Genomic DNA, 27,684 nt, shown 5'->3' with positions numbered 1-27,684 from the left:
AACCAGAACAATGAGAAAGGCAATTCTGATTTATAGAATCAATGTTTTTTCACCTTGCGCTGACTGTCAGAAATGTGGCAACTGGTGTGAAAAAACATGTCAAAGCCACATCGAAAGAACAAATATGTTACAGTCGGCCACGATGTCTTCTTATGACATGGTACAGACCCCGCAAGTTTACCTCTCCATCCTGTCGTGACAGGCAACAACCCTAAAATTGGCAGTAGGTTTTCAGAACTGGCATGTTGAAGATCTATCTGAGGAAACTTGTCTGGTGATGTTTCCTGTGGGTCCTCGTTATCATTAAGCAGATTCAGGTGCTCTTGGCATTTGGCCATTAAGACCTGCCCTACACATGGCATCACATTACATGAGCCCAGGATCACTGGTTTACTCCTAATACCTCAGTCACAAAAATTATCCTGAAGAATGGAAGCATGCTATTGATGATATCACCTGGGGGACAGGTATACAGAAATTAAAAATTATTTCTATTTTTATATGACTCAAGGTTTTGGGTTTTGTTTTGTTTTGGGTTTTTTTTTTTTTTTTTTTTTTTTTTTTGTCTTTTTGCTATTTCTTGGGCCGCTCCTGCGGCATATGGAGGTTCCCAGGCTAGGGGTCCAATCGGAGCTGTAGCCACCGGCCTACACCAGAGCCACAGCAACGCGGGATCCGAGCCGCGTCTGCAACCTACACCACAGCTCACAGCAATGCCAGATCGTTAACCCACTGAGCAAGCGCAGGGACCGAACCCGCAACCTCATGGTTCCTAGTCGGATTTGTTAACCACTGCGCCACGACAGGAACGCCTTGTTTGTTTTTTAAGGCCGCATCTGTGGCATATGGAAGTTCCCAGGCTAGGTGTCCAATCAGAGTTGTAGCTGCCAGCCTATGCCACAGCTACAGCCACGCAGGATCCGAGCTATGTCTGTGACCTACACCACAGCTCACGGCAAAGCCAGATCCTTAACTCCACTGAGTGAGGCCAGGGATCAAACCTGTATCCTCATGGATACTAGACAGATGTGTTTCTGCTGAGCCAGGACAGGAACTCCCTATGACTCAAGTTTTATAATGAATAATAAAAATAAGGGGAGTTTCTGTTGTGGTGCAGCAGGAATGAATCTGACTAGTATCCATGAGGTTGCAGGATCGATCCCTGGCCTTGCTCAGTGGGTTAAGGATCCAGTGTTGCCGTGAGCTGTGGTGCAGGTCGCAGACACAGCTCGGATCCCAAGTTGCTGTGGCTGTGGTGTAGGCCAGCAGCTTTAGCTGCAATTGGACCTCTAGCCTAGAAACCTCCATGTGCTGCGGGCATGGCCCTAAAAAGCAAAAAATAAAAAAATCATAAAATAAAATAAAAACGAGGAACACAGGATCCCAGAGAACTATAAAAACATTACCAGAAGACAGAAGGCAAAAGTATACATGGAACATTACTCATTTCCTATCGCTTAAGCTGGATATCCAGGTTGGTTCACCCAGTGAGGGAGGGTATCCCAACGAACGTACATAGGTTCAGAAGACGCTGTAAAATATCATGTTAAAAGCAATGACTTGTCCTTTAATCCAGCAATTGAACCATTATGTCCCTAGTTCTGTCAGTGTAACGGACATGTTTCCCACATCTGTCAGACCTTGACTGATTGGTTGATTGATTGATTTGTGGCCATGCCTGTGTTACTGTGGAAGTTCCCTGGCCCAGGTCACCGGGTCAAGCATGCTCGCTAAAGCAGCAACCTGAGCTGCTAGAGTGACAGTGATGGATCCTTATCCCGCTGTCTGTACGAGAACTCCCAGGCTCTCTCCTGTGATCTGCAGCCTATACACAACTGTGCTCCATTCCTGCTGCTATTTTCATTTTGCAAGCTCCCAATCATTCATTCGGTCTTTATAAGATGCCAGAGACAGTCATTAGGGCTGTTCATTAATAATCTAGATCTTTCTCCATCTGGACACATGAAAGGACTGTCCTTCTCTATCCATACAGAGTTACATACACTCAATGATATGCTCTGCCTAATGAAACAGGGGCAGTGCGATGGCTACTTCTTGTAGAAGCCTCAGGAGCCAGTGTGTGCTCTTCCACGTTCTGGGTCCATCTCTCGTGGTCACTGGTAATAGTCCGGGTAGGGGTTCCTCCTTCTACTGGGTTATGAGTGATGACACAGGTGATGCAGAGCAGGACTCCCAGACAACCCACTTGCGCAAACGGTAACAGTGAAGGATAAACCTTTGTTATTTTAAGCCACGGATATTTGGAGATTGGTTTAATTATACCATAACCTAATCTAACAGTTACTTAATTTGGAAATCTTGTTCGTAATTTCATTGGCAGCATTTTATGGCCTTTAAGGAAAAAAAAAAGTCCAATCTACCTATACTTATCACTATAGAGACTTGTATTAATTAACTATTGCTATATAGCCAAAAAGCATCTTTTTTTTTTTTTTTGGTGTCTTTTTTGGGGCCGCAGGTGTGACATATGGAAGTTCCCAGGCTAGGGGTTGAATAGGAGCTGCAGCTCCTGGCCTACACCACAGCTCACGGCAACGCCGGATCCTTAACCCACTGAGCAAGGCCAAGGATAGATCCCGCATCTTAATAGATGCTAGTTCAGTTCATTACCACAAAGCCACAATGGGAACTCCCCAAAAACATCTTTACAGGATTTTTTTTTTTTTTTTGTCTTTTTGCCATTTCTTGGGCCACTCGCATGGCATATGGAGGTTCCCAGGCTAGGGGTCAAATTGGAGCTGTAGCCACTGGCCTATGCCAGAGCCACAGCAACGTGGGATCTGAGCCGAGTCTGCAACCTACACCACAGCTCACGGCAACGCCAGATCCTCAACTCACTGAGCAAGGCCAGGGATCGAACCCGAAACCTCATGGTCGGGTTCATTAACCACTGAGCCACGATGGGAACTCCTTAACAGGATTTTTTTTTTTTTTTATCTTTTGTCTTTTTGTTGTTGTTGTTGTTGTTGCTATTTCTTGGGGGGATTTTTTTAATAATCATATATAGGAATATAAAATTCTTATAGGAGACAAACAGCCAAGAATATTTCAAGCAACTCTAACGAAGAAATCAGGCTCTCTGATTTAAGTTAAAACGCTTCCTGTGATCTGCAGCCTATACACAACTGTGCTCCATTCCTGCTGCTATTTTCATTTTGCAAGCCCTTGTTGTGCAACAGGTTAAGGGTCAGGCATTGCTGCGACTGTGGCATAGGTCACAGCTGTGGCTCGGATTTGACCCCTGGCCCAGGAACGTCCATATGCCATGGGTGTAGCCAAAAAAGAAACAAAGAAGAATTTTATTCTATCTGATAACAAGATTTACTATAAATCTTGTGATCTTTACATAGTGGTATTAAGTACAGGTATGGAAACATATTCCAAACTACAAAAGAGAGCTCAGGATTGATCTATACATAAGGAAACTGGATACCTAGCTGAGATGGCAGGACAAGTCACTGGAAAAGGGGTTATTATATGGAATTAGCCAAAACTGAGCTTAAGGGCACTTTCATCAATTCAGCCACCAGTCACAAGTTCAGGGGTTGCCAGGCCACCCTCACTTCTGACCAACTGGCTATAAATCTAGGAGTTCCCTCGGGTTCAAAAAACTCCTTCCTCAGGTGAGAAAGGCTCACGGAACTTACTGAAGGTCCTATTCTTATCATTAGTTTTATTATAGCATAAAGATACAAATTAGAACCAGACACACAGGTAACTGAAAGACACATAAAGAAAAGTCTGGGAGAGTTCTAAACCTGAATCTTTTTTTCAGGGGGTGGGGAGGCATGAGCTGTAGCAATTTAATGTGGGATCTCAGTTCCCAGACTAGGGACTGAACCTGGGCCACAGCAGTGAAAGCACTAAATCCTAACCATTAGACCACCAGGAAGCTCCTTAAGCCTGAATCATTTGTTATCTTCGCAGACAGGTTTTTGCTCACTGGGGAATTTCACCTGATCTTCCTTTCAGAGTTGTTATTTGGGTCTTATTACACAGACATGGTTGACTTGGGGTTGAACTCAATCTCCAGCCTCCTCCACTCCCTGGAGGTCTGACTGATAGCATTTGATTTAAAGCCCCAACCTCTAATCACAGGGTGTTCTTTCTGGCTGGCTAGCTCCTCTCATAAGTCATCTTCTCTTCCACATCCTCATGGATACCAGTCAGATTCATTTCTGCTGCACCACAACGGGAACTCTCAGCTACATTCAAATTAAATAATTCCATATAATAGACACAAGACTGGGATAATATTTTTCTTTCCTTTTCATTTCACTTTTCTTTTTTTTTGGCCACCACTGCAGGGTGCAAAGGTTCTCAGGCCAGAGATAAAATCCACACCACAGCAGTGACCTGAGCCACAGCAGTGACCATGCCAGGTCCTTAACCCACTGAGCCACCAGGGAACTCCTGGGATAATGTATTTCAACAATTAATCAAAAAAGGATGAAAACTTAGACTAAAAAAACTCATCAATCTGTGGATGCAGAAAAATTAACACTGCTAAGAAAAAAGAGCATTGCTCACCATACAGTCCTACAAGGGGTAAGCTGTAACCCAGCGCAGTTGCTGACCCACTCTCTACTCTGAGAGTAACTTACTTATTATTTTATTATTTTATTTTTTATGGCTGCACCTGCAACATATGGAAGTTCCCAGGCTAGTGGTTGATTTGGAGCTGCAGCTCTTGGCCTATGCCACAGCCATGGCAACACCAACACCACAGCTTGCAGCAATGCTGTGCTGATCCTTCAACCACTGAATAAGGGATTGAACCCGAATCCTCCCAGACATTATGTCAGGTTCTTAGCCTGCTGAACCACAATGGGAACTTCTCAGGAAGAATTTTTATTGCACTGGATTCTTGCTTCTTCCCATACATAGGTAAGCACAAAAAAATTAACTTGAGACATTTGTTCTTTACAATCAGCAGTAAATCTTTTACCAAGATGTGTGCCTGACTGCATGCATTTCCTGGCCAAAAATCTTAGAATAAACTGACTTCTTCCCCTACCTCTTTAGAGCAGCTTCCTCCGAGCTAATGTTACCCAAAATCTGGTTTCATCTCTTGGTGGGTGTTGAACCAGTAGACACAAGCAAGTCAAAGATCTGGAGGGGGAAGAATTTCTTATTACTTGCAGCAAGTAAGGAGAATACCAGGGACCTTTCCCAAAGCAGGGTCTCCCCAAACAGCAAACTTACTAAGTTTTTTGTTGTTGTTTTGTTTGTTCGTTTGTTTGCTTTTTAGGGACGCACCCGAGGCATATGGACGTTCCCAGGCTAGGGGTAAAATGGGAGCTGCAGCTGCTGGCCCACACCACAGTCACAGCCACATGGAATCTGAGCCCGCACTGCCAACCTACACTACAGCTCACGGCAACGCCAGATCCGTAACCCACTGATGAGGTCAGGGATCAAACCCTCATTCTCATGGATCCTAGTCAGGTTCATTAACTGCTGAGCCACGAAGGGAGCTTCCAGATTGGTTAAGTTTTAAGCTAAGGGTACACACATTTGTGAAAGGGCTTGAGCAGAGTAGCAGTCAGCATAAAATCTGGGCAAAGGTCAACGGAGCCAAAATTCCAGTCGATTGAAATTGGGAGGATGGACATCATTCTGTCCTCCACCTGGATGGGGGCTCCGGTTCCCGCAGGCCTCAAAGGCTGTGCCCTGGAGGAGGAGCAGGACTCTGCTTTATCGTCACACTAGTTGACTTTCTTTTCTCTGTTCCTGAATTCCACTGTTTCCTTAAGATCACCGATTACTGACGCCTGCACGAGGGCAAGCATTGCGGCCAGACTCAGATCACAGAATGGCTTAGGCCAAAATGGGTCTCATGTTAAGGAAGCCATTCCTGGTTCTCTCTCTCTGCGAAACCCCTAACCTATGTGCTTAACTGAGGGGCTGTCTCCTGAGCTATGGTCCACGGCAAGACCCTGAATAAAACTTAAAACTCACAATTCTTCTTTTTTTCCTTTTCTTTTTTTTTTTTTAGAGCCTCACCTGCAGCAAATGGAAGTTCCCAGGAAGAGGTCCAACTGGAGCTGCACTTGCCAGCCTACACCACAGCCACAGCAACGTGGGATCAGAGCCCCACCTGCAAACTGCACCGCAGTTGACGGCAACACTGGATCCTTAACCCAGTGAGCAAGGGCAGGGATCCATCCACGTCCTCATGGTTACTGGTTGTTTGTTACCGATGAGCCATGATGGGAACTCCAAAACTCACAATTCTTATGTTGTATGTATTTCTTTAAGTCAACAAATTAATAAGAAAATGACAACAGAGTTCCCTGGGGGCTCAGCTGGTTCAGGACTTGATGTTGCCACTGCTGTGGCTCGGGCCCCTACCGTGTTGTGGGTTTGATCCAAGTTCCAGGAAATTCTACATGCCAAGGGTGCAGCAAAAAAAAAAAAAAAAAAAAAAAGAAAAGAAAAAAAAAAGAAAGAAAGAAAGAAAAAAAAGAAAAGAAAAAGAAGAAAATGACAAAAGTAAAATTTAATAGGCAAACATCCACATAAAGGGATTCTGAATAGCCAATTTTAGGGCCGGACCGTGGCATATGGAGGTTCGCAGGCTAGGGGGCCAAGGCAAGCTACAGCTGCCAGCTTACGCCACAGCCACAGAAACACAGGATCCGAGCCATGTCTGCAACATACACCACAGCTCAGGGCAATACCAGATCCTTAACCCACTAAGCAAGGCCAGGGATCAAACCAGCAACCTCATGGTTCCTAGTCAGATTTGTTTCTGCTGTACCATGACGGGAACACCTAAACTTCATTTTTAAATGGAAGCGGGCCAATTTGTGGATGGCCAATTCTCAGATTTTATTCTTTTATCTTTTAAATAAATTTATACCAATTCTTATTGGATAGGATTTTTTTGTTTGTTTGCCTTTTAGGGCCACACCTATGGCATATGGAGATTCCCAGGCTAGGGGTCAAATCGGAGCTACAGCTGCCAGCCTACACCACAGCCACAGAGGTGCAGGATCCGAGCTACATCTTGCTGCCTACATCCCAACTCATGGTAATGCCAGATCCTTGACCCACTGAAGGAGTCCAGGAATCAAACCTGCAACCTCGTGGTTCCTAGTTGGATGCATTTCTGCTGTGCCATGACGGGAACTCCTTTTTTTTTTTTTTTTCCTCCTGCAGCATATGGAAGTTCCCAGGCTAGGGGTCAAATCGGAGCTACAGCTGCCACCCAAAGCCACGTGGGATCCAAGCCACATCATGGACCTACACTGCAGACTGCGGCAATGCAGGATCCTTAACCCACTGAAGGGGGCCAGGGATTGAACCCGAATCCTCATGGATATTAGTTGGGTTTGTAACCTGCTGAGCCACAACAGGTGGAAAGGATGGTTTTAATAGCTTTGGGGAACATATCCGTAAAGTTACTGCTGACCAATTTATATTGTCTCAAAAGTCTGTAAGGAAGTTTGATTTGTCTGTGTCATTGAGAGACAGAAGGAAAGGGGGCAGGGCACAACCATGAGAAGAATGACACAGCCCCTGAGGATGTCGGGAGACATGTTTCTACAATCTTTTCTTAGCCTCTCTGCTTTTATTTTCTATGCTGAAAACTCCATCTTGTCCTGCTTTACCCTTACCCTATATGCCTGCTTGAAAAACAGTCGCAGGGCTGGTGAGAAACTTAAGCTTAAGAACGAAGACCTAAAGGCATAAGTTATTCATGTGGTCAGCTGAATGAGAACAGAATGCATTGGTCTAGGCAGGCGGATAAGCACGCTGTTTGCAGAGCCTGGTACATCCTGTTAAGATAAGAAGAAGATGAGCCTCAGGGCCCCAAGGGGTTTATGAGGGGTCATTAACAAGATGTGCATCAGCAAGGAGAATGAGGTGCAAACCCAGGCACGGCCAGGTTGCCAGGGATAGGCACACTGTCTGCGGAAGCACAATGGTGATTCTCTAGATGCTATGCCTAGACAGCTGACACCAGACTTCCTCAATGCTAATGCCTGTTAAATGCCTAAAGATCAGAGTAAAAGCTTAACCAGCTATGGGACTTTAAAATAATAATAATAATAATACCATATCCTGCACCTACAGCCCCCTCCTCACTTGACATAATTCTAAAGAGCACAATAAAAGCAGTGTGGTTTCTTTTTTTTTTTTTTTTTGTCTTTTGTCTTTTTGTCTTTTGTTGTTGTTGTTGTTGTTGCTATTTCTTGGGCCGCTCCTGCGGCATATGGAGGTTCCCAGGCTAGGGGTTGAATCGGAGCTGTAGCCACCGGCCTACGCCAGAGGCACAGCAACACGGGATCCGAGCCGCGTCTGCAACCTACACCACAGCTCACGGCAACGCTGGATCGTTAACCCACTGAGCAAGGGCAGGGACCGAACCCGCAACCTCATGCTTCCTAGTCGGATTCGTTAACCATTGCGCCACGACGGGAACTCCAGCAGTGTGGTTTCTTGAGGCAGGGGTCTTGGTTCCTGAGACCCTGAGTCCCCTGATTCCCACCTTTGATTAAGACAAATGTCTCTGTGTCTTGTTTTATGTTAAACTTTTTTCCTTAAGTTTCACAGCACCCGTTCTTCAGCCCTCACCTGCTGAGCTGGTCTAGGCATGAGGCTACAACAGGAAGAAGTTAGAACCTACTAGACCCAAGACATCAGAAGATATGTCTTCCCACAGACCTTGAGCCTCATTATTCCACTCACTGTAACACATGAACACCCACCATAAGGGTTCTGAAACTAAACACCCACCATAAGGGTTCTGAAACTAAACAGAAAAGGTCAGAAAGTGGGCGGTGTCCCATTTCCTGGAAATCCCTACCTCTTGCCTCAAACAGTTGGAACAACCCTCCCATCTGCCAGCCTATGAAATTGCCCAGCCCCAAAAAACGAACCACCACGTACCCCCAAGTGACTCTCACCTTCCGCCTATGGAATGTGTATCTCTGTAAACAAATTTGCTTTCACTTTACCAGGGCTCACTCTAGAATGCCTTCCGGGGCGAAGCCAAGGACACTTACTTGGCGGCCGGTCCCCGGGACTCTGCTAGGTGACCATTCTCTGGCTTCTCCCTTTTCCAACAAGAGCCCACTGCTGCTACAGCTGGAAAGAGCTTGAACTAAGGTGCAGAGTTACAGTAAGAGGTGAACAAAGAGATGTGAGCTAGACATTAAGAAGTGACAAAACAGCACATAGATGCCCCCAGAATCATCTCCCAATAATCTTAGTTGCAAGCAAAGGTGCAAAGGTCTTGATAATATTGTCCCATAAAGAACAGCTGTGTGTGATTTCTTTTTTTTTTTTTTTTAGGGCCACACTTGTGGCATATGTATGTTCCCAGCCACAACGGGAATTCCCTAGCTGTGTGTGATCCTGAAACCCAGCAGAACTCTGTGGGCGTCCCCCCACCTTCCTATTTTGTAGGAAAAAGGCTTCAATCTCCTAGACTTTCCAAGAGTTCCAAGGGATACATTCAAACAGTTTCTAATTACGAAAGTAAAGAAATGCAGAAACTAAGGAAAAGCAGTTAGGAAACAACAGTGCCACAATGAAGCAGGGTCCTGTTTCCTCTTCAAGGGACATACAAAACAATCTTTGAGCTCTTCTGCAGGAACAAGCCCCCCGCCACCACCACCACCGAGGTGGAGGATGGTAACTGCAGGCAGAGCACAAGATTCTCACATCACCCCCCTGTTATACCAACAGCCAGTCAGAAGAAAGCCATACACCCTGCACCCCCAATTTTGTCTTTATAATGTCTTCCTCCCAAACCATCAGGGAGTTCTGGTTTTTTGAGCACAAGCTGCCCATTCTCCTTCCTTGGCCCTGCATTAAACCTCTCATTGCTCTTTTTTTTTTTTTTTTTTTTTTTTTTTTTTGTCTTTTTGTCTTTTCTAGGGCCGCACCCGCGGCATATGGAGGTTCCCAGGCTAGGAGTCTAATCGGAACTGTAGCCACCGGCCCACGCCAGGGCCACAGCAACACAGTATCCCAGCCGTTTCTGCAACCTACACCACAACTCACGGCAACGCCGGGTCCTTAACCCGCTGAGCAAGGGCAGGGACCGAACCCGCAACCTCATGGTTCCTAATCGGATTCGTTAACCACTGCGCCAGGAGGGGAACTGCAACCTCTCGCTGCTCTAATCTCCAACATTTTGGTTTGTTTGGCCGCACTGTGTACTGGGCACTTGAACTTGCATTCAACATTTCCTTCCAAAAACACTGGCACAACACTGCTGATGCTATGCAGCATCACAGTGGCTTTTATATCTGCTTATTTCATAGAGCACAATTTCAAATTTTAACACTAGGTGTTTAAACCGGCCTGAAACAAAAGGCAACTTGACTATGAATTCATACTTGGACCCTCACTCACCTTCTAGGTCTAACCTCACGGGGTGAGTGAGAGCAGGTACTTGTCCTGTGCCTTGTTATTATCCAAGCTTAGCGCTCCATCTTCCTTTTCCCTTTGGGGGGGGGGTGTTGGGGGGCGGGGAGGGGGGCGTGTTGCCCGCTGTACGGACACCGAAACTCCTCTGCGATGGCCGAATTCACTAGGCGTTTCTTTCTCCATGGCTGAGGTGGATGTTGCCCACACACCATGTTTTCCTTTTGGAAGGCGGAGTTTCTGAAAGGCTACGCAACTCTTCCAACCTTGCCGCACAGAGGCTGAAGTATCAGGTGACTGAACAGTTCAGAGGCTTTTCTCTGGTCTCGAGTCATCCCGTTAGGGGCGCAGAAGCCGCAGTCTCTGTTCTGCCTGATAAATACTCAAAGATGGCAGCCTGCAGGGTGCGAGGCACGTACGGGCGCGGACATATTACCCGCGCCGGCGCAGCCGGAATCCAGTTGTCCGTGCTGCGTGGGAAAGGCTGTCCTTCGTCGGCCGCCGTAGGCCGGAGGCGAAGCTGTGTTTAGGCGTCCTGAAATGAAAAGCATGCACAACTTAAGTGTAGCGGCTGGGAGATCAAGAGGAAATCAGGTCAGTGTGTGGGGTAGGTTAAGAGAGAGGATTTGGCATCTGTGTAGGTAGGAAGCAGAGTCCGCGGGGAGAGCTGGTGGTCCAGGACCTTGGGTCTGAAGTTGGGGTGCCTTTGCCGTCGGGCATGGAGGAGCTCTCATAGTCATGCTTTAAAGATCTGTCAAGATCGAGGACTCAGAGTCCTGAGGCCAGATTTTCGGGTCTTTGCAGTTCACTCTGTTGGTAGGGCTGAGTAATTGAAAACTGCAGGGGAATTGCTATTTGTCTGAAAGTGGTGTTTGGATTTTATTTGGCGCTCAAGAGATGCAGGAGCCGGGAGTGTGATAGACCTGATGAACACTGCAATCCCCTTCAGTCCTTGAAGCCCACTTTCCTCTCTAAGGACTATTTTGAAAGTCTCCTTAGGGCACTACATCGCCTTCTCCTTTCGTCCCCACAGATAGGAAGTTTAGGGAGATCAGGGATAAAACAAATCTAAAGTGTTAACCTTCCGTTAAAGATGAGGTTTCTAGCCTTCTTTAGGCAAATTTACTTGGATATTTCTTTTCAGATTCCTTTTGACACCAGTAAAATAATTTCTAGCTCCCCAAATTCTTTTTCCCAACTCTTACTCAAGTATTCGTATATTTCGATTTTTGTCTTTTATTTTCCCGGCTTGATTGTCACAATTCAGATAAATTATGAAAACACTGGTGCAATTTGCCTTTTTAAGGTTAATTTCACATTCTAAGCATTTCCGTAGTACAAATTCTCTTAGTTTTTACTTTTATTTATATTAGGATTTGGGGAAGTTCTTTTGTGGCGCAGCGGGTTAAAGATCTGGCATTGTCGCTGCAGCCTTGGTTGGATGGATCCCTGGGGAGGAACTTTCACAGGCCGCTGGCGAAAGGTTCCTCCCCCAACTCCGCCTCCCCCGCCTTCCGTCTCCTCCCCCCACCTCCAAAAGACAGACGATTTGGTGGTATTTATCCAAGGGTGTGTATCCCAGACCCTCCTCTCTTTACTGGTTTTTTTGCCTTCGTTGCAATTGTAAATAGGGTCTTTTTTCTTCTTCTAATTTTTATCTTATTCTCTTCTAAGTTCTTTAACATAGTAAAGCAATTTTTAAATTAATTTTTGTTTTGGTTACTTCACTGACCGTTTCTTATTACTAATAGCTTTTTCCAACTCAACATTTCGTTATAAAATTATGAACTCAGCATCTCAATGTTATGAAGAATTCCAAACATAGCAAAGTTGAATGAAATTTACAGTATACATATACCCACCACTTAGATTGTAGCATTAACATTTTGCTATATTTGGCCTATCAGTATCTATCCATCCCTTCATTCACTAATTCACCTTGTTTTCTTAATTTAAAAAAAAATTTTTTGGAGTTACCATTGTGGCTCAATGGGTTAAGAACCCAACTGGTATCCATCAAGATGCAGGTTCAGTCCCTGGCCTTGCTCAGCAGGTTAAGGATCCAACATTGCTGCAAGCCACAGCATAGGTGGCTTGGATCTGGGGGTTCCTCTTGCTGTCGTGTAGGCGGGCAGCTGTGGCTCCAATTGGACCTCTACCCTGGGAACCTCCATAAGCCACAGGTGCAGCCATTAAAAAGACCAAAAAAAAATTTTTTGGGGGGGTGCATTTCAAAGTAAATTGCAGATATCAGTGTACTTTCCCCTAAATACTTTAGCATTTCTATCAACTAGAGTTCTACCAATAGCTTTTTTTTTTTTCCGGTCTTTGTCTTTTTAGGGCCGCACCCACAGCCTATGGAGGTTCCCAGGCCAGGGGTCAAATCAGAGATGTAGCTGCCAGCTTATGCCAGAGCCACCACAATGCCAGATCCGAGGCCTGTCTGCGACCTACACCACAGCTGACAGCAATGCCGGATCCTTAACCCACTGAGTGAGGCCAGGAATCAAACCCGAAACCTCATGGTTCCTAGTTGGATTCGTTTCCACTGAGCCACGACGGGATCGCCAACCAATAGCTTTTTAACTAATTCCTTTGTATTTTCTAAGTGAATAATCTGGGCATCTCCAAATAATATTGTCCCAGTGATAAATGTATGGATTTGAAGATGAAATGAATCTGGCATCTAAAAATCTTGATTCTTGGTCTTTCTGATGATTTGAGTGAGTTCCTGTGATATTGTGACTTACAGTAAGAAATATTTGGTCTTAGTCCCCATTTCTGGCACTGAGCTCCTAAAACCCTTGGACTTTTGAAGTTTTGATAGAGGTTAAGATGTCTCTTGTCGGGAGTTCCCATCGTAGCTCAGTGGTAACAAACCACACTAGTATCCATGAGGACGCAGGTTCAATCCCTGGCCTTGATCAGTGGGTTGGGGATCCAGCGTTGCCGTGAGCTGTGGTGTAGGTCTCAGATGCTGCTCGAATCCCCCATTGCTGTGGCTGTGGTGTAGGCTGCCACCTCTTGCTCTGATTCAATCCCTAGCCTGGAAATTTAAGGCTGCAGGTTCAGCCCTAAAAAGAAAAAAAAAAAAGATATCTCTTGTTAATAAGGTGACTTTTGGAGTGCTCCTAAAGACAGGGGCTTGTTTGTTCTGCCAACGTTGTGATTAGAGGGTTGGACCTCTCCGTGCCACCCCCTGACCTCTGGGAGGAGGGAGGGCTGGAGGTTGAATTAATCACCAATGGCCAAGGAGTTACTCAGTCATGCCTATGAAGCCTCCATAAAAACATAAAAGGACGGATTCAGAGAGGAACGTGGCTGTCCTGGAGAGGGCCTGGAAGCCCAAGCCCTTTCCTCTTGCCTTCTCCAAGGCATCTCTTCCATCAGGTTGTTCCGGAGTTATATTCCTTTTTTGGGGGGCTGCCCAGGATTTTTAACCTGCTGTGCCGCAAGGGAACTCCGAGTTATATTCTTTTATAATAAACTGGCCATCTAGTAAGTAAAATATTTCTCAGCATTCTTGAGCCACTCTAGCAAATTAATTGAACCCGAGGTGGTCGTGGGAACTTGTGATTTATAGCCAGTTGGTCAGAAGTATAGGTACTAACCTGGACTTGGGAATGGCATCTTATGTTGTGGTGGGTGGGTGGTGGTGGGGCAGTCTTGTAGGACTGAAGCTTTAACCTGTGGGATCTGATGTGATATCTGGGCAGATGGGGGTTTGGTTTGTATCCTTTCATGGTAATAAATCTGTTACATGCTGAGTCTTAGGCATCCTAGCTAATCCTTGAATCTGGGCACAGTCTTGGGGATCCCCAACACCATTCATTTCCTTGGTTTCCACCAGATTGTCCAAGCATTCCTTAGCTTGTGGCAGCATAACTCTGAGGTCTGTCTGTGCACACAGTCTCATCTTCCTCGTGTGCTTCTAAGCTAGTGTGTCTGGTGTAAGGACACTCGTGGATTTTATTTACCTATTTTTTTTTTTTTTTTTTTTACTTTCAAGGGCCGCTTCAGTGGCATATGGAGGTTCCCGGGCTAGGGGTCTAATCGGAGCTACAGCCGCCTGTCTACACCACAGCCACAGCAACGTGGGATCCAAGCTGTGTCTGTGACCTATACTGCAGCTCACGGCAACACCGGATCCTTAACCCACTCAGCAAGGCCAGGGATCATACTCACGTCCTCATGGATCCTAGTTGGGCTGGTTAACCGCTGAGCCACAAAGGGAACTCCCACTCGTGGGATTTTAGAGCCAACTTGGGTAATGCTGGATATTCTCATCTCAGGACCTCTAACTTCATTACATCTGCAAAGACCCTTTTTCCAAATAAGATCATATTCACCTGTTTGCGGGGGTTATGATGTAGACATATCTTTCGGGGGTGTGTGTGTGTGTGTGCACCATTTAACCCAGTGATTTTAAGGGAAAAAATGTCCAGAGTCTCACCTATATGTCTGTCCTCTTTCCGAAAACTGATCTGTGTGAGGAGTCTCCTGCTGTTGAGGCCTTTTGCTGTACTGGTTTTCCTTTTGCATTTTCCCTTTCTCATTCGTGCTACTTCTTTTTTTTTGCTTTTTTTTAGGGCCGCACTTGCGGCATATGGAAGTTCCCAGGCTAGGGGTCGAATCAGAGCTACAGCTGCTGGCCTATACCACAGCCACAGCAATGCAGGATCTGAGCCACATCTTCGACCTACACCACAGCCGATAGCAATGCCGGATCCTTAACCCACTGATTGAGGCCAGGGATCCAACAGGCAACCTCATGGTTCCTAGTCAGATTCATTTCTGCTGTGCCACAAGGGGAACTCCCCATGCTACTTCTATTTCACAGAAGAAAGACATACCTCCCCCCATTCAGATTGTTATGTTTTACTGCCCCAAGGGCACCAAATAAAGGCATAGTTAGAAGTAATGACCTTGGGGGAGTTCTGTCGTGACTCAGCGAAAAGAAATCTCACTAGCATCCATGAGGATGCAGGTTCGATCCCTGGCCTGGCTCAGTTGGTTATTTGCCATGAGCTGTGGTGTAGGTCACAGATGTGTCTCAGATACCTCTTTGCTGTGGCTGTGGTGTAGGCCAGCGGCTACAGCTCCAATTCGACCCCTAGCCTGGGAACCTCCATATGCTGCAGGTGCGGCCCTAAAAAGACAAAAAAAAAAAGTTATGACCTTGAAGTACACGGCAGTAGTGACAACATCTGGGCCTTGAGGGAATGTATCACCCAAATGAACTTACTCTTCACCCCACAGGTCCTGGCATCCCAGGAGCAAGAGAGGTCAAGTAAAGGACAAGGAGGAGGTTCCTGGCATTGCATATGCATCTTTCACCTGAGAATTCTGAACAGAAATTTAAGGCAGATACAGAAGAGACTAAAGACAGAATATCCCTATTACTGGGCATTTCCCAAAACTGAAGAAAATGACAAAGGCTCAGGTGATTTTTGGTTTGTTTTATTATTAACTTGATGCCCTCATAGATTTCTGGAGGTGGGAGTTCCTGTAGTGGCTCAGTGGTTAACAAATTCGACTAGGAACCATGAGGTTGCGGGTTCGATCCCTGACCTTGCTCAGTGGGTTAAGGATCCAGCGTTGCCATGAGCTGTGGTGTAGTTTGCAGACGCGGCTTGGATCCTGAGTTGCTGTGGCTGTGGTGTAGGCCGGCAGCTGTAGCTCCGATTAGACCCCTAGCCTGGGAACCTCCATATGCCATGGGTGCAGCCCTAAAAAGACAAAATAAATAAATAAATTAATTAATTTAAAAAAAAGAGATTTCTGGAGGCGTGAAAAAAAATCAGTTCAATTAAATGAAGAGTATAAATTGGGGGAGCTGGGCTCTGGGAGAAATAAATTGTAACTTCAAAATCATGACAAAGTAGAATCAGGTGTGTGTATATGTATGTATTTGGTTTATTTTTAGGGCCATACCCTAAGGCATATGGAGGTTCCCAGGCTAGAGGTCGAATCAGCTACAGCTGCCAGCCTACACCACAGCCACAGCAGCTTGGGATCCAAGCTGTGTCTGTGACCTACACCACAGCTCACGGCAACGCCAGATCCTTAATCCACTGAGCAAGGCCAGGGATTGAACCTGCGTCCCCGTGGATGCTAGTCAGATTCGTTTCCGATAAGCCACGATGGTAATTCCGAATCAGGTATATATTTAATCTTCCTAGAGTTCGTACTATATGACCAATGTTGGAATATAATGTATGACTCAGCAGGTCCCTTTTGGTCACATAAACCAACTTGCATCTAATATTTCCGTCAGCCATTGCAACCACAGAATCACGAGAAGTTATTATATGATATGCGCTTCGCCTGAGGTGGCAGCAGATCGGTTCTTCAGGAGATGTCACTGTTTCTCGTGGTGCTTAAGTCTTAGGGAATTTCTTTGATGCTTTTTTTCTAGAGGTGATAAGGTGGCTTGTGTGTAGCATTCTTCTAATAGATGTACAAACAGGTTGTGTACGGCTGTTTCTTACATGAGTAGACCAAGCAGAATTCCGTGGACACAGTTTTTTTCAAAAGACCACAGCCTGGTGACTTACATACCCACACTTGTTTGGGGTTGGGTTTGTCCTTGAAGAAAGTCTGAAGTGCTCAGGAAAATAGGTTTTCGTGCATTTCAAAGGTCATCCGTGAACAGGTGGCTGAAGTGGTGCTTGAGTACAGATTTGGCCACTGGGCGTTATAGGTTCCGTTGTTTGGTAATGGCTGGGGTTGCTGAGATCCAATTTGCTTTAGAACTTTACCTTATCTCAGAAAATACAGATCCCTTCCCTGTGTTCGAAATCTAGTTATTACTGTACTTTTCATGACCAAAAAGTTAAAAACTTTGTGAAGATAAGAGCTAGATATTGTTATATTTAATTGGAATAAGAATAGTGAACTATGTTGAAAAGAGCTCATCGAAATAAGTAAAATAGTAGATAATCATCAAATTGATGTTTGGTCAGTTTAAATATTAACCTTTGAAGCAATTTTACCTGATCCTGGTGCTGCTCTTGTGCCAAAGAAGTGCCATTATTTTTGTGAGTGATGATGGCACTAAATTCAAAATTCCAAGTTGATAAAGCTATTAAAAATGAAATCATTGATCAAGTAATAAAGAGAAATTAATCAGAAAAGTTTCAACTGCTTACAAAATTTTGATAAGTGAAAGAGAATAACCCCCTCAAATCTAGTTATTACCTCCCAGCTCCTTATTGCCTTTATTTCAATTATAAAAATGACTCACTGTGGCAAAATTATACATATATATGTATTTGGTCTTTGTCTCTGGTTCCTGGCAGAGTTCTGAAAACCTTTGGAATTTCCTGTGTCATAGGAGTGTCTTTTTTATTCATAACAAACACTTCTAAACCATATTTGAATTTATGCTAATGAGGTGACTTGGGTCGGGCTCCAAGATAGCTTCGGCATGAGGGCTGATCCCCAGAACTCTAGTTTAGAGAGCTGGAAATTTAGCTCTACCCTCTGACCTCTGTGGACAGGAGAGGGGCTGGAGTTGAGCTCTATCACTAGCAGGCAGTGCTTTGGTCAACTATGACCATGTAATGGAACTTCCATAAAAATCCCTACGGGGCAGAGAGAGCTTCCAAGTGGGCAAATACATCCACTGGGAGGGTGATGCACGCCAACTAGACAGGGACAGTGCAGGGGTCCTCTTGCACTCAGGACCCCTTTGGACCTGGTGTCCTATGTACTTCCTCATGCATATCCTTTATAATAAACTATCATAGTAAGCATAATATTTTTCTGAGTTCTGTGAGTTGTTCTAGCAAATAATCAAACCTGAGCAGGGAAGTTGGGGGAACCCCTGAAATTGTAGCCAAGTTGGACACAAGTGCTGGGAACCTGGGACTTTGGGTTTGTCTGAAGTGAAGGCAGTCTTATGGGACTGAGCCCTTAAGCCTGTGCAGAATAGGACTGAATCATAGGGCGCCCAGTGGGTGTCAGAGGCTCAGCACTGGAGAACTGGTATTGGATAAGACACCACGTATGTACTTGGTGTCAGAAAGAAACAAAGACTCATGGATACATTTTCCATGCAAGACTCAGACGATATAGTACACATAGTGATAAAACACATCTTCCCCCCACTCCTACGTTTTTTCTAACATGCTAGCATATTATTACCAAATGCTAGGAATGTTTCCTGGGTTCCAGACATTTACCTGTGTGGACCCCTTTATCCATACATGGATTTGTATGTGTACACACATGTGTGCATATATATTGTAAATCTATGTAGGTAAATGCTTAACATCTTTTAGGACATTTTTTACATGAGTGCAACTATTCACTGATTGACAAGTAGGTGCTGAAATACATGCAAGTGATCTCAGGTTAGCAAGATTTCATGAATGCATATTACAGAAATTTGTGCTTTGCTGAATGAATGGATGACTGGTTATTTTAATATGGCTTTGTTTCCTTTACAATATGTTGGAAAAAAAAATAGGAACAGATATGGCCTACATGCTGAAAATGAGAACTGTCTTCATCTTCCTTTTGAAGAGGGAAAAATCTTATTCTTCCTCTTGTGTCTCCTTTACTCTCAGACTCACATCACTTGTGACACCAGGTGTGTGGGAGTTTTCTCCCACCAAGCAATTCTCTGACACCAGCTGGGTGTCCTGCAATTTAATTCTGATGCTGTCTACCTGGAAACAGTTTCAGATCCCACAGATTTAAGGGTTCAGTCCCATGATTCTGCCCCCCACTTCAGATGCCAATCGAAAATAGTAGGTCCCCTGGTTACCCACAACTTCTGTCTGACTTGGCTATAAATCATGGGTTCCTATCACTGCCTCCTCTGGTTCAATTAATTTGCTGGAGTGGCTCACAGAACTCTGGGAAACCCTTATCTGTGTTTACCAGTTTAGTGTAAAAGATGTGGTAAAGGATACAGATGAATATCCAGATGCAGCAGATACAAAGGGCAAGGTATGTGGGCAGGGGCGCAGAGCTTCTGTGCCCTCTCTGGGGTACGACTCTCTCCCAGCACCTCCACGTGTTCAGCAACCAGAAGCCTTCTAAATCCATGCTTTCTTTTTTTGGCCACACCTGTGGCCTGGAGAAGTTCCAGGGCCAGGGATGGAAACTAAGCCACAGCAGTGAAAATACCAAGATAAGTAAGTCCCATACTTATCACTTCAGAATTTACAAGAGTTTCAGGAGTCTTGTGTCAGGAACCAGGGTCAAAGACTAAATATTAGAATGAGAGATGTTCCTGGTGTTTTTTGTTTGTTTTGCCACCAGGGACAGAGACCGTTATATATATTTTCTATTATCTCACAACTTCCATTTCAATAACTAGAGAAACACTTGTATTAAACAGGACTGTTGTTACAGGGATCACTGACACTGGAGGATGTGGCTGTGGACTTCACATGGGAGGAGTGGCAGCTCCTGACCCCCGATCAGAAGGACCTGTACCAGGACGTGATGCTGGAGAACTACGGCAACCTGGTGGCCGTGGGTGAGGATGGCTCCCCTGTGTCCCTTGGAGGGTGCCTTTCTCTTCTCAGCTTCTGAAAACTGTGTTGTGTCTGTGGTGCTCTGAAGTGGTAGATTCTCAGTCCCCTCCCTGGCCCCAGATGAGAAAGTATAACCTCTCCTCATTTTAGAGAAAAGCCTTTAATTTGCAAACATGCAAATCGTGCAGTCCCTAGAGTGCACGGTTCTCATAGCATCACGGATCTCTAGTGCCGTTCGATAAGCCTGAGTCTTGTATCATTTCCCATGAGCAGGGCATCAGGTTAGCAAACTGGGTGTACTGTCCAAGTTGGAACAAAGAGAACCACCACCGACTTTGGAAGATGCAGTTCACAGTCACCCCCATCCAGGTGAGTGAGAGAGAGAACCAGCAAGAGGGGGAAGGCTGTGGAAATCCCTTTCTCGTCCTTTGGAGAAGGCATCCCAGTGGTGAGGGTGTCTGAGGACCCAGAAACAGCCTCCATATTATCCATTCCACTCTCCATATGACAGTTCTTTTTCTGTGTAGAAATTTAAAGGAAAATATACCCCTTTTATCAATTCTTGGAATAATTTTTAAATTTTTTATATTATTCTTATTTTTTCCATTATAGTTGATTTACAATGTTCTCACTTTCTACTGTACAGCATGGAAAGAATTCCTGTTTATTTCTTCTTAGATGTCGACTTTTTCCCCCACTAGGGTTATCCTTGCTTGGATGTCCAAATCTCCCTATTCTTTATGATTTTGTGTTCCTTTCACATTTCTCGCTATGAAATTCCTCCTTCCATGTCTCTCTTCTAAGAGAAAACTTTGAATCCATCATTGTCTTCTAACTAATATGCCTTCCTGCTCCTTTGGGAACCATTTATTTCCCTTTATGACATCCACCCGTACCTTGGATGCCTTACTTACAGGGTAACATGGTCTCTTAATGTGCGTTTATCTGCTTGCTTGACTTTTTCCTCCAGGCTTCTTCAAAGGTTCTCTTTTCAGCCTCTGCTCTGTCTCATAGGCTGTAAAATCTTACTTTACACAAAGGTGTTAAGCTCTTGTATTCTGTGGCGACCCCGATTGATAGGACCCTTAACACTGACTGATATCCATGTTGTACCATATATTTTACCTGTCTCCATGGCAACTCCCAAAGAGTTCACACTTTCTGTGTGAGAAACTAGAATCATCTTCCTTGCAAGAGAATCCCTGTCCCTCATCCATCTTTTTTTAAATTTTTTAAAAAGATTTTTAGCTATTCTATTATAGTTGATTTACAATGTTCTGTGAATTTCTGCTGTTCAGCAAAGTGGCCCAGACCTCATCCTTTTAAAAACTGAGATTCTGCTGTGCTTCTGTACCTCTTAAATCCTGGCGTTACCCTTTATGTTCTCTACCCCCTGGGCTCCTGTATTTAATGCCTCTGCTATCCCTGTTATTTAATTAGGAAAGAACTTTATAAAATGTCTCATTCCCAGTTCCTAGCCTAAATGAAATCATAAAACCTCATCCCTTTAGAACCCCTTAACTAAGGCCAGTAGAGACATAGCTGTTCAATTAAGGAAGAAGATGCTGTTGGTGGCAAGATGAAAGATTAGTGTATCAGAGAGCGTGAAATGGGAAAGATTCCAACATGACATCCATACAGCATGATGAAGAAGGTGATGGTTCCTATATCTGGTGCAGCAGCAGATCTGCTTTTCAAGAAGACTTTGTGCCCCACTAACCTGTTGTGAAAGTCTATAAGAATCATCAAGTCCCTTTTTTCTGTGGGAACATATGAGATTGTGTCACAGCTAGATGCATGGTTAGAATATGAGATTGGTCCTTTGAGAAAGTGAGTTTGATGGTCTACCTAGTGAAGAATGGCAGGTTTTAGCAATGGGATAAGCACCTAAGAATCTATTGGGATTTTCTTGGAATCCAATCCTTCCGATATGTCCAACATTCTGAGTTGCCTCTTGGTTCTAACCCGCATGTCTGCTTATTTCTCTTACCAATGTGGTTAATGTTCGGGTCTCTTCAGCGGGCTCTAGGAATCACAAAGCTCTGGGTGTTGAATAATTAAAGCCTTGGTCTTGTGCCTTCATCTTTTTTCAGCCTTCATATTCTCAGAATGTGATCTCATATAATTCTGACCTTCAGCGATATTTACACACTGATGATTTCCACACTGCTATCTTTAGTGAAGACCTCACTCAGGTTTTATTATCTGACTGGGTTTTCCATACCTGTACCCGGATATTTAAGTATGTCAGAGATGATATGCGTCAAAATACACTTGGTTTCCCTCATTCTGAACTTTAACAACATTCCTTGTCTTCTTAAAGGACGCTACCCCCCTACCCAGTGGCTCAAGCCAAATATTTAGGAGTACCCTTTGATCCCTCTTTTTTCCTCATATCTGATCTGCTAATGAGTCTTGTTTATCATTTCCAAATAAATTTGATTTCTTCTACTGCCTGTCTTTTCCTTTGCTTCTTCAAACTCTGTCACACTTGCAACTGCCTACTTTATTCCTTGTTATTGTTTCCTTCCCACCCCTAGAATATGACTTCAGTGAAAATAAAGAATTTTTTTTGTTTGTTTCTCCAAAACCAGCACCATACCTGGTATATGGTGGTAGCTATTTATACAGATGTATTCAATGAATAAATATCTTTCACCATTCTGGATTGGGTATCCCTATAACCTCTGTGATAAGATGCTAACAGTGATAGTATTTAACCATCCCCAGAGCCCTCTTTATAAAGCAGATAAATCTATATTTATTCATTGTGAATTTGTTTTACACGAATGGCTGTTATCTGGGGGTTTGGTGTTTTATATTACTTTGTTTTTAACCATTTCCAAGACATAGGAGTTAGTGTTGAATGGATAGAGCTTTTTTTTTGTTTTTGTTTTTTTTTCTTTTTTTTTTTTTTTTTGGTTGGGGAAAAGTTCTAGAGATGAATGGTGGTGATGGTTGCACAACAGTGTGAATGCACTTCATGCCAAAGAACTGTAGTTTAAATGGTAACAATTTATCTTGTGTATGTTTAACTACAATTTTGAAAAGTTTTTTTAAAAGGAGACAGGACATTTTTTACATGGAATTTCTCTTATATTTGATATCATAGATTTCCCATTAAAGAGCCAGCTCACACCAAAGTATATCTGAAGTAGTTTTATTCCATATGACACTCATGGGTTCATTGTTCTCTCTCCTAGAAACTGAGAAAGTGGAAGACTGTGTGCAGTGGCACTGCCAAAAGCAAAATACGCTAAGGAGGATAGAAGAGGGTTATGAACAGAGTGTATTTGAAAATATTACTCATCAGAGCAAAAGGTCTTTTCCTTTAAGGCCAAATTGTGATATATTTGATTTACATGGGAAAACTCTGAAATCATATTTAGGTATGATCAACCAGAGAAGAAGCTGTGACAAAAAGGAGCCTGCTGAATTTAATGGAGACAGGAGATCCTTTCTCCATGCTAACCATGAGCAAACTCATACTGAAATTAAACATCTACAAATAAGCAAAACAGAAAATGCTCAGGAATGTACTGAATGTGGAAAAGCCTTCCTCAAGAGGTCTCAGCTCAGTGAACATAAGAGAATTCACACTGGAAAGAAACCTCATGGATGTAGTGTGTGTGGGAAAACTTTCTCCAAGAAGTTCAAGCTCACTGAACATCAGCGAACTCATAAAGGAGAGAAAACCCATGAGTGTGGTGATTGTGGAAAAGCCTTCCTCAGGAAATTTCAGCTTACTAAACATCAGAAGACTCACACAGGAAATAAACCCCATGTATGTAGTATATGTGGGAAAGCATTCTATAGAAAGTTCAAGCTAACTGAACACCAGAGAACTCATTCAGGGGAGAGACCCTATGAATGTACTGAATGTGGCAAAGCCTTCTGCAGGAAGGCAGAGCTCATTATACATCAAAGAATCGAAAAAGGGGAAAAGCCCCATGGATGCAGTGAGTGTGGGAAAGGTTTCTCCAGAAAATCACAGCTCATTTTACATCAGAAAATTCACACTGGAGAGAAATCTTACATATGCAGTGACTGTGGAAAAGGTTTCATACAGAAGGGCAATCTTACTATACATCGGCGAACTCACACTGGAGAGAAACCCTATGGATGCACTGAATGTGGTAAGGCCTTCAGCCAGAAGGCATGCCTCATAGCACATCAGCGATTTCATACAGGAAGGACGCCCTCTGTATGTATTGACTGTGGAAAATCTTGTTCGCAGAAATCAGGACTCATTAAACATCAGAGAATTCACACAGGAGAGAAACCCTATGCCTGCAGTGAGTGTGGGAAAGCCTTCACTACAAGGACAATGCTCATTGTGCATCAAAGAACCCACACAGGAGAGAGACCCTATGGATGCCATGAGTGTGGGAAAGCCTTCTCTCACATGTCATGCCTGGTTAAACATAAGAAGATACACACAAGAGAGAAACAAGTAGATTCAGTGAAGATGGACTCTCCTTCCACAGCCGGTCACAGCTTATTAGATACTAGTGAACTCGTGCAGGGGAAAAAACCTGTTAACATGGTGTCTGGACAAATGCTTTCTATGATCCCTCAGACATCATTAAACATCAGTAGGCTCCTAGCAGATAGGAATGTGGTCCTTACAGAAGAGCCAGTTGCCAGATGTGCACCCTTGAGAGATAACAGGGAGTTTGTGCAGGAAAGAAACCTTATGAATGCAGTGAATGTGGTTATGCCTTCAATGGTCAATTACATCTTATTTTACGTCACAAAAAACACATAGGAAAATACTGGTACCTTCTATTTGGAAAAACCTTGGGTAATAATGTACAGCTGATTGTTTGGTTATGTATAAATGGAAGGCTTTGTTTTGGAAGACAGACCATCAGTGATCACCATAGGTCATCAGTGAGCTTATAGTTGGTAAAAATAAAATGATAGTGGGGAAATCCTTGCCCTCAATAGGTTTCCTTACTGGAGAGAGATTGTGAGAAGACAGTGAATGTAGCAGGGTTTTCAGTGATACATTCTGCTCCATCCACTGGCTGATGAAATCATATCCAAATAAAACACTGTGAACACACTAATTATGGAATATCTTATTAAGTTTCTTGTGAAGCAAAGGCCTATGAAGATGAGGAATATTTGAGAGCTTTATGTACCATTTCTCAGTTCATTATACATTACATAATACACCTCATGTACATTTTTGGACAGGAAACCTTGAACCATATTCCTGGTTACTAAGCTGATGATTCCATAATTTAAAAGAGTCTATCCCATATCACTGGTTAAAGTTATCACATTATATTCATTTCTCCCAATTGTGGATTCTTTCTTAAAAAAAAATATCTTCAGTATCCACCCAATATATGATGATTAGCTGTCACATTTCTTTGGCTCTTTATTTTTTGGTCACACCTGTGATATGCAGAAGTTCCAGGGCCAGGGATCAAACCCATGCCACAGCTGGGACCTGAGCCACAGCAGTGACAACGCTGGATCCTTAACTCACTGTGCCACCAAGGGAATGCCAAAATTTATTTAAATACTATTTCAGACAACTAAATTCTTTCAAAAAAGAAATGAATATTAAATTCATAAATGTAACTTAATGTCCTTGGATGAGTTTATATTTATTTATTTATTTATTTTCCTTTTCTAGGGCTGCTCCCTCAGCATATGGAGGTTCCCAGGCTAGGAGTCAAATTGGAGCTGCAGCTGCCGGCCTATGACAGAGCCACAGCAATGCGGGATCTGAGCCATGTCTGCGACCTACACCACAGTTCACGGCAACGCTGGATCGTTAACCCACTGAGCAAGGCCAGGGATCGAACCTGCAACCTCATGATTCCTAGTCGGATTCATTAACCACTGAGCCACAATGGGAACTCCTAATTTATATTTATAAATAAGGCCAAGCATTATATCATAAAGGTCACCATAAATATGACTTTTAAAGTTTTCTAGGCTTGAAAAGGTAATGAAATCAGGTTTGCAAAATGAACTGAAAGCCCAAGGGTAATTGGTAATTTCAACCTATAAATAAATAACAAAATACATTCCAACACAGCTCTTGGCAATTTTTTTCTGAAAACAAAAGATGGGCAATTTGAACACAAATCAAGATGGCTCTACCTGCTTCCTGCTTCCCTCCTAACTCCCCTTTCTTTGATTATCCAAATTACCCTCAGAACCTTGGGAAATATGATCTACACTCGTGAATAACTATCCAGCTACATTCTTCCCTCTGGAGGTAGTTGCCTGTCTAGCTCTACCCTTTGCTTCACTGATGAATTGGAAATCGATGCCAGGAAGAATGGTGGGGTGGTTCCACTTCTGCTCAGCTCAGAGGCACTCTTTAGTCTTACATGTTTAGGTGTCACTTGAGGAAGAAAAAATTTTTTCACAGAATCAGCTTTGTCCTTGTATCTCATAGTACACAGGCCTGGAGAGACTGAATCAAATTGGGAATAGGTCAAAGAGCTCTGGAAGAGTGGGCTGAATCTAGGTCTAGACTGGAATACTAACAGACTTTAATCTGGCAAATGTTTTCAGAATCTGTATAATTATTGAGCTGTAGCCAGGAGTAATGTCAGTAGGGACTGGCATAAAACTAATAGAGCATAAGGTTCAGACCGAGTCTACTAATGGAAAACTGGGTTTTGAGGAAGGGCACAAGGTCAGGTTCCTTAGGGAGGAGGTAAGGGTGGAAGCATGTAAATAGATGAAGTATCTTAATGACATTGTAGATGACTTTTAAAAACCAACACACGATGTAAAAACCAACAGAATCACTTGCAGAGAAAGCCTCAAATTGCTAAGGATTTTTTTTTTTTTTTTTTTTTTTTTTGCCACACCCATGCATACAGAGGTTTGATCTCTGAGCCAGAGATCAAACCTGTGCCACCAGTCACTGGAGTCACAGCAGTGACAATGCCAGATCCTTAACCACAAGGCCACCAGAGAACTCCTTAAGGATTTTATAATATATGGAATAGATGAAAATCTTGGGTCATGTATAAACATTACTGTATCAGTTTCAATACAAAGCACATTATAACTACCAATTTCCTGAGTTTGTGCTCAAATATAAGGGTTTTGTTTTTTTTTGTTTAGGGCTGCACCCACAGCATATGGAAGCCACCAGGCTAGGGGTCAAATTGGAGCTACGGCAGCCGGCCTACACCACAGCAACACAGGATCTGAGCTGTGTCTGTGACCTACACTACAGCTCAAGGCAACGCCAGATCCTTACAGTGAGGGGGGCCAGAGATCAAACCCGCATCCTCATGGATCCCAGTAGGGTTCGTTACTGCTGAGCCACAACGGGAACTCCCAAATATAAGGTCTTGAATGTAAGTTATAGTCTGTAAAAGTTAGACTGTGAGCTCCACAAAGAAGTAAAAAGTACTTCTGCTGTTAAGGGACCTTCTGTTGACCCCTATAAACCAGATGTCTGGAATGCCTGACAGAGTACGCACTCCTTGTTAACTGGCTGAATCTCATCCAATAAACAACTGGGTCTTGCTAAACTGAGACTTAAAGCAGGATCAGAAAAGACCAAACTGTCTAGGTAACGTTAATGTATCTCAAAACAAATATCAAGAATATTAAAAAAAAAAAAAAGAATATTTATAGGAGTGCAGGAGTTCCCATTGTGGCGCAGTGGAAACAAATCTGACTGGTAACCATGAGTTTGCAGGTTCAACCCCTGGCCTTACTCAGTGGGTTAAGGGTCTAGCATTGCCGTGAGCTGTGGTGTAGGTCACAGACACAGCTCGGTTCCCAAGTTGCTGTGGCT

General features: G+C 43.8%; 2 protein-coding genes across 3 annotated transcripts in view; one reads left to right on the top strand and one right to left on the bottom strand.

Moving 5' to 3' along the window:
- Positions 1-10,795, bottom strand: part of ZNF613 (zinc finger protein 613) — a 51,007-nt gene extending 40,212 nt beyond the window's left edge. Inside the window, exon 1 of the mRNA XM_084961540.1 lies at positions 10,393-10,795. The gene's annotated coding sequence lies outside the window, so the exon portion shown is untranslated. The remainder of the gene's footprint in view (positions 1-10,392) is intronic.
- Positions 10,796-10,920: 125 nt separating this feature from the next.
- LOC100625694 (uncharacterized) lies at positions 10,921-25,948 on the top strand. 2 transcript variants are annotated; one of them, XM_005653302.4, is made up of 4 exons: positions 10,921-10,998; positions 19,771-19,897; positions 20,169-20,264; positions 23,099-25,948. In XM_005653302.4, the coding sequence occupies exons 1-4, from the start codon at positions 10,945-10,947 to the stop codon at positions 24,661-24,663; spliced, it is 1,842 nt and encodes a 613-aa protein (XP_005653359.1). In that variant the 5' UTR covers positions 10,921-10,944; the 3' UTR covers positions 24,664-25,948. The 2 variants fall into 2 exon arrangements, with proteins under 2 accessions (XP_005653359.1, XP_013850658.1); XM_013995204.3 differs by lacking the exon at positions 20,169-20,264.
- Positions 25,949-27,684: the final 1,736 nt, after the last annotated feature.

Source organism: Sus scrofa, chromosome 6 (genome assembly GCF_054392235.1).
Source record: "Sus scrofa isolate SSC_HxYL_T2T_F1_AM1 chromosome 6, Sscrofa_HxYL_maternal_Yorkshire_Landrace_v2.0, whole genome shotgun sequence".
Lineage (NCBI taxonomy): Eukaryota > Metazoa > Chordata > Mammalia > Artiodactyla > Suidae > Sus > Sus scrofa.
Note: the sequence above shows the minus strand (reverse complement) of the source record. Positions and strands in the feature narration are given on the sequence as shown.

Excerpts from the sequence above, each read along its gene's own strand:
- LOC100625694 (XM_005653302.4), top strand. The coding sequence starts at position 10,945 with ATGAAAAGCATGCACAACTTAAGTGTAGCGGCTGGGAGATCAAGAGGA. Across the intron at positions 10,999-19,770 it reads GGAGATCAAGAGGAAATCAG|GGATCACTGACACTGGAGGA; the intron begins GTCAGTGTGTGG and ends CTGTTGTTACAG. Across the intron at positions 20,265-23,098 it reads TCACAGTCACCCCCATCCAG|AAACTGAGAAAGTGGAAGAC; the intron begins GTGAGTGAGAGA and ends TCTCTCTCCTAG.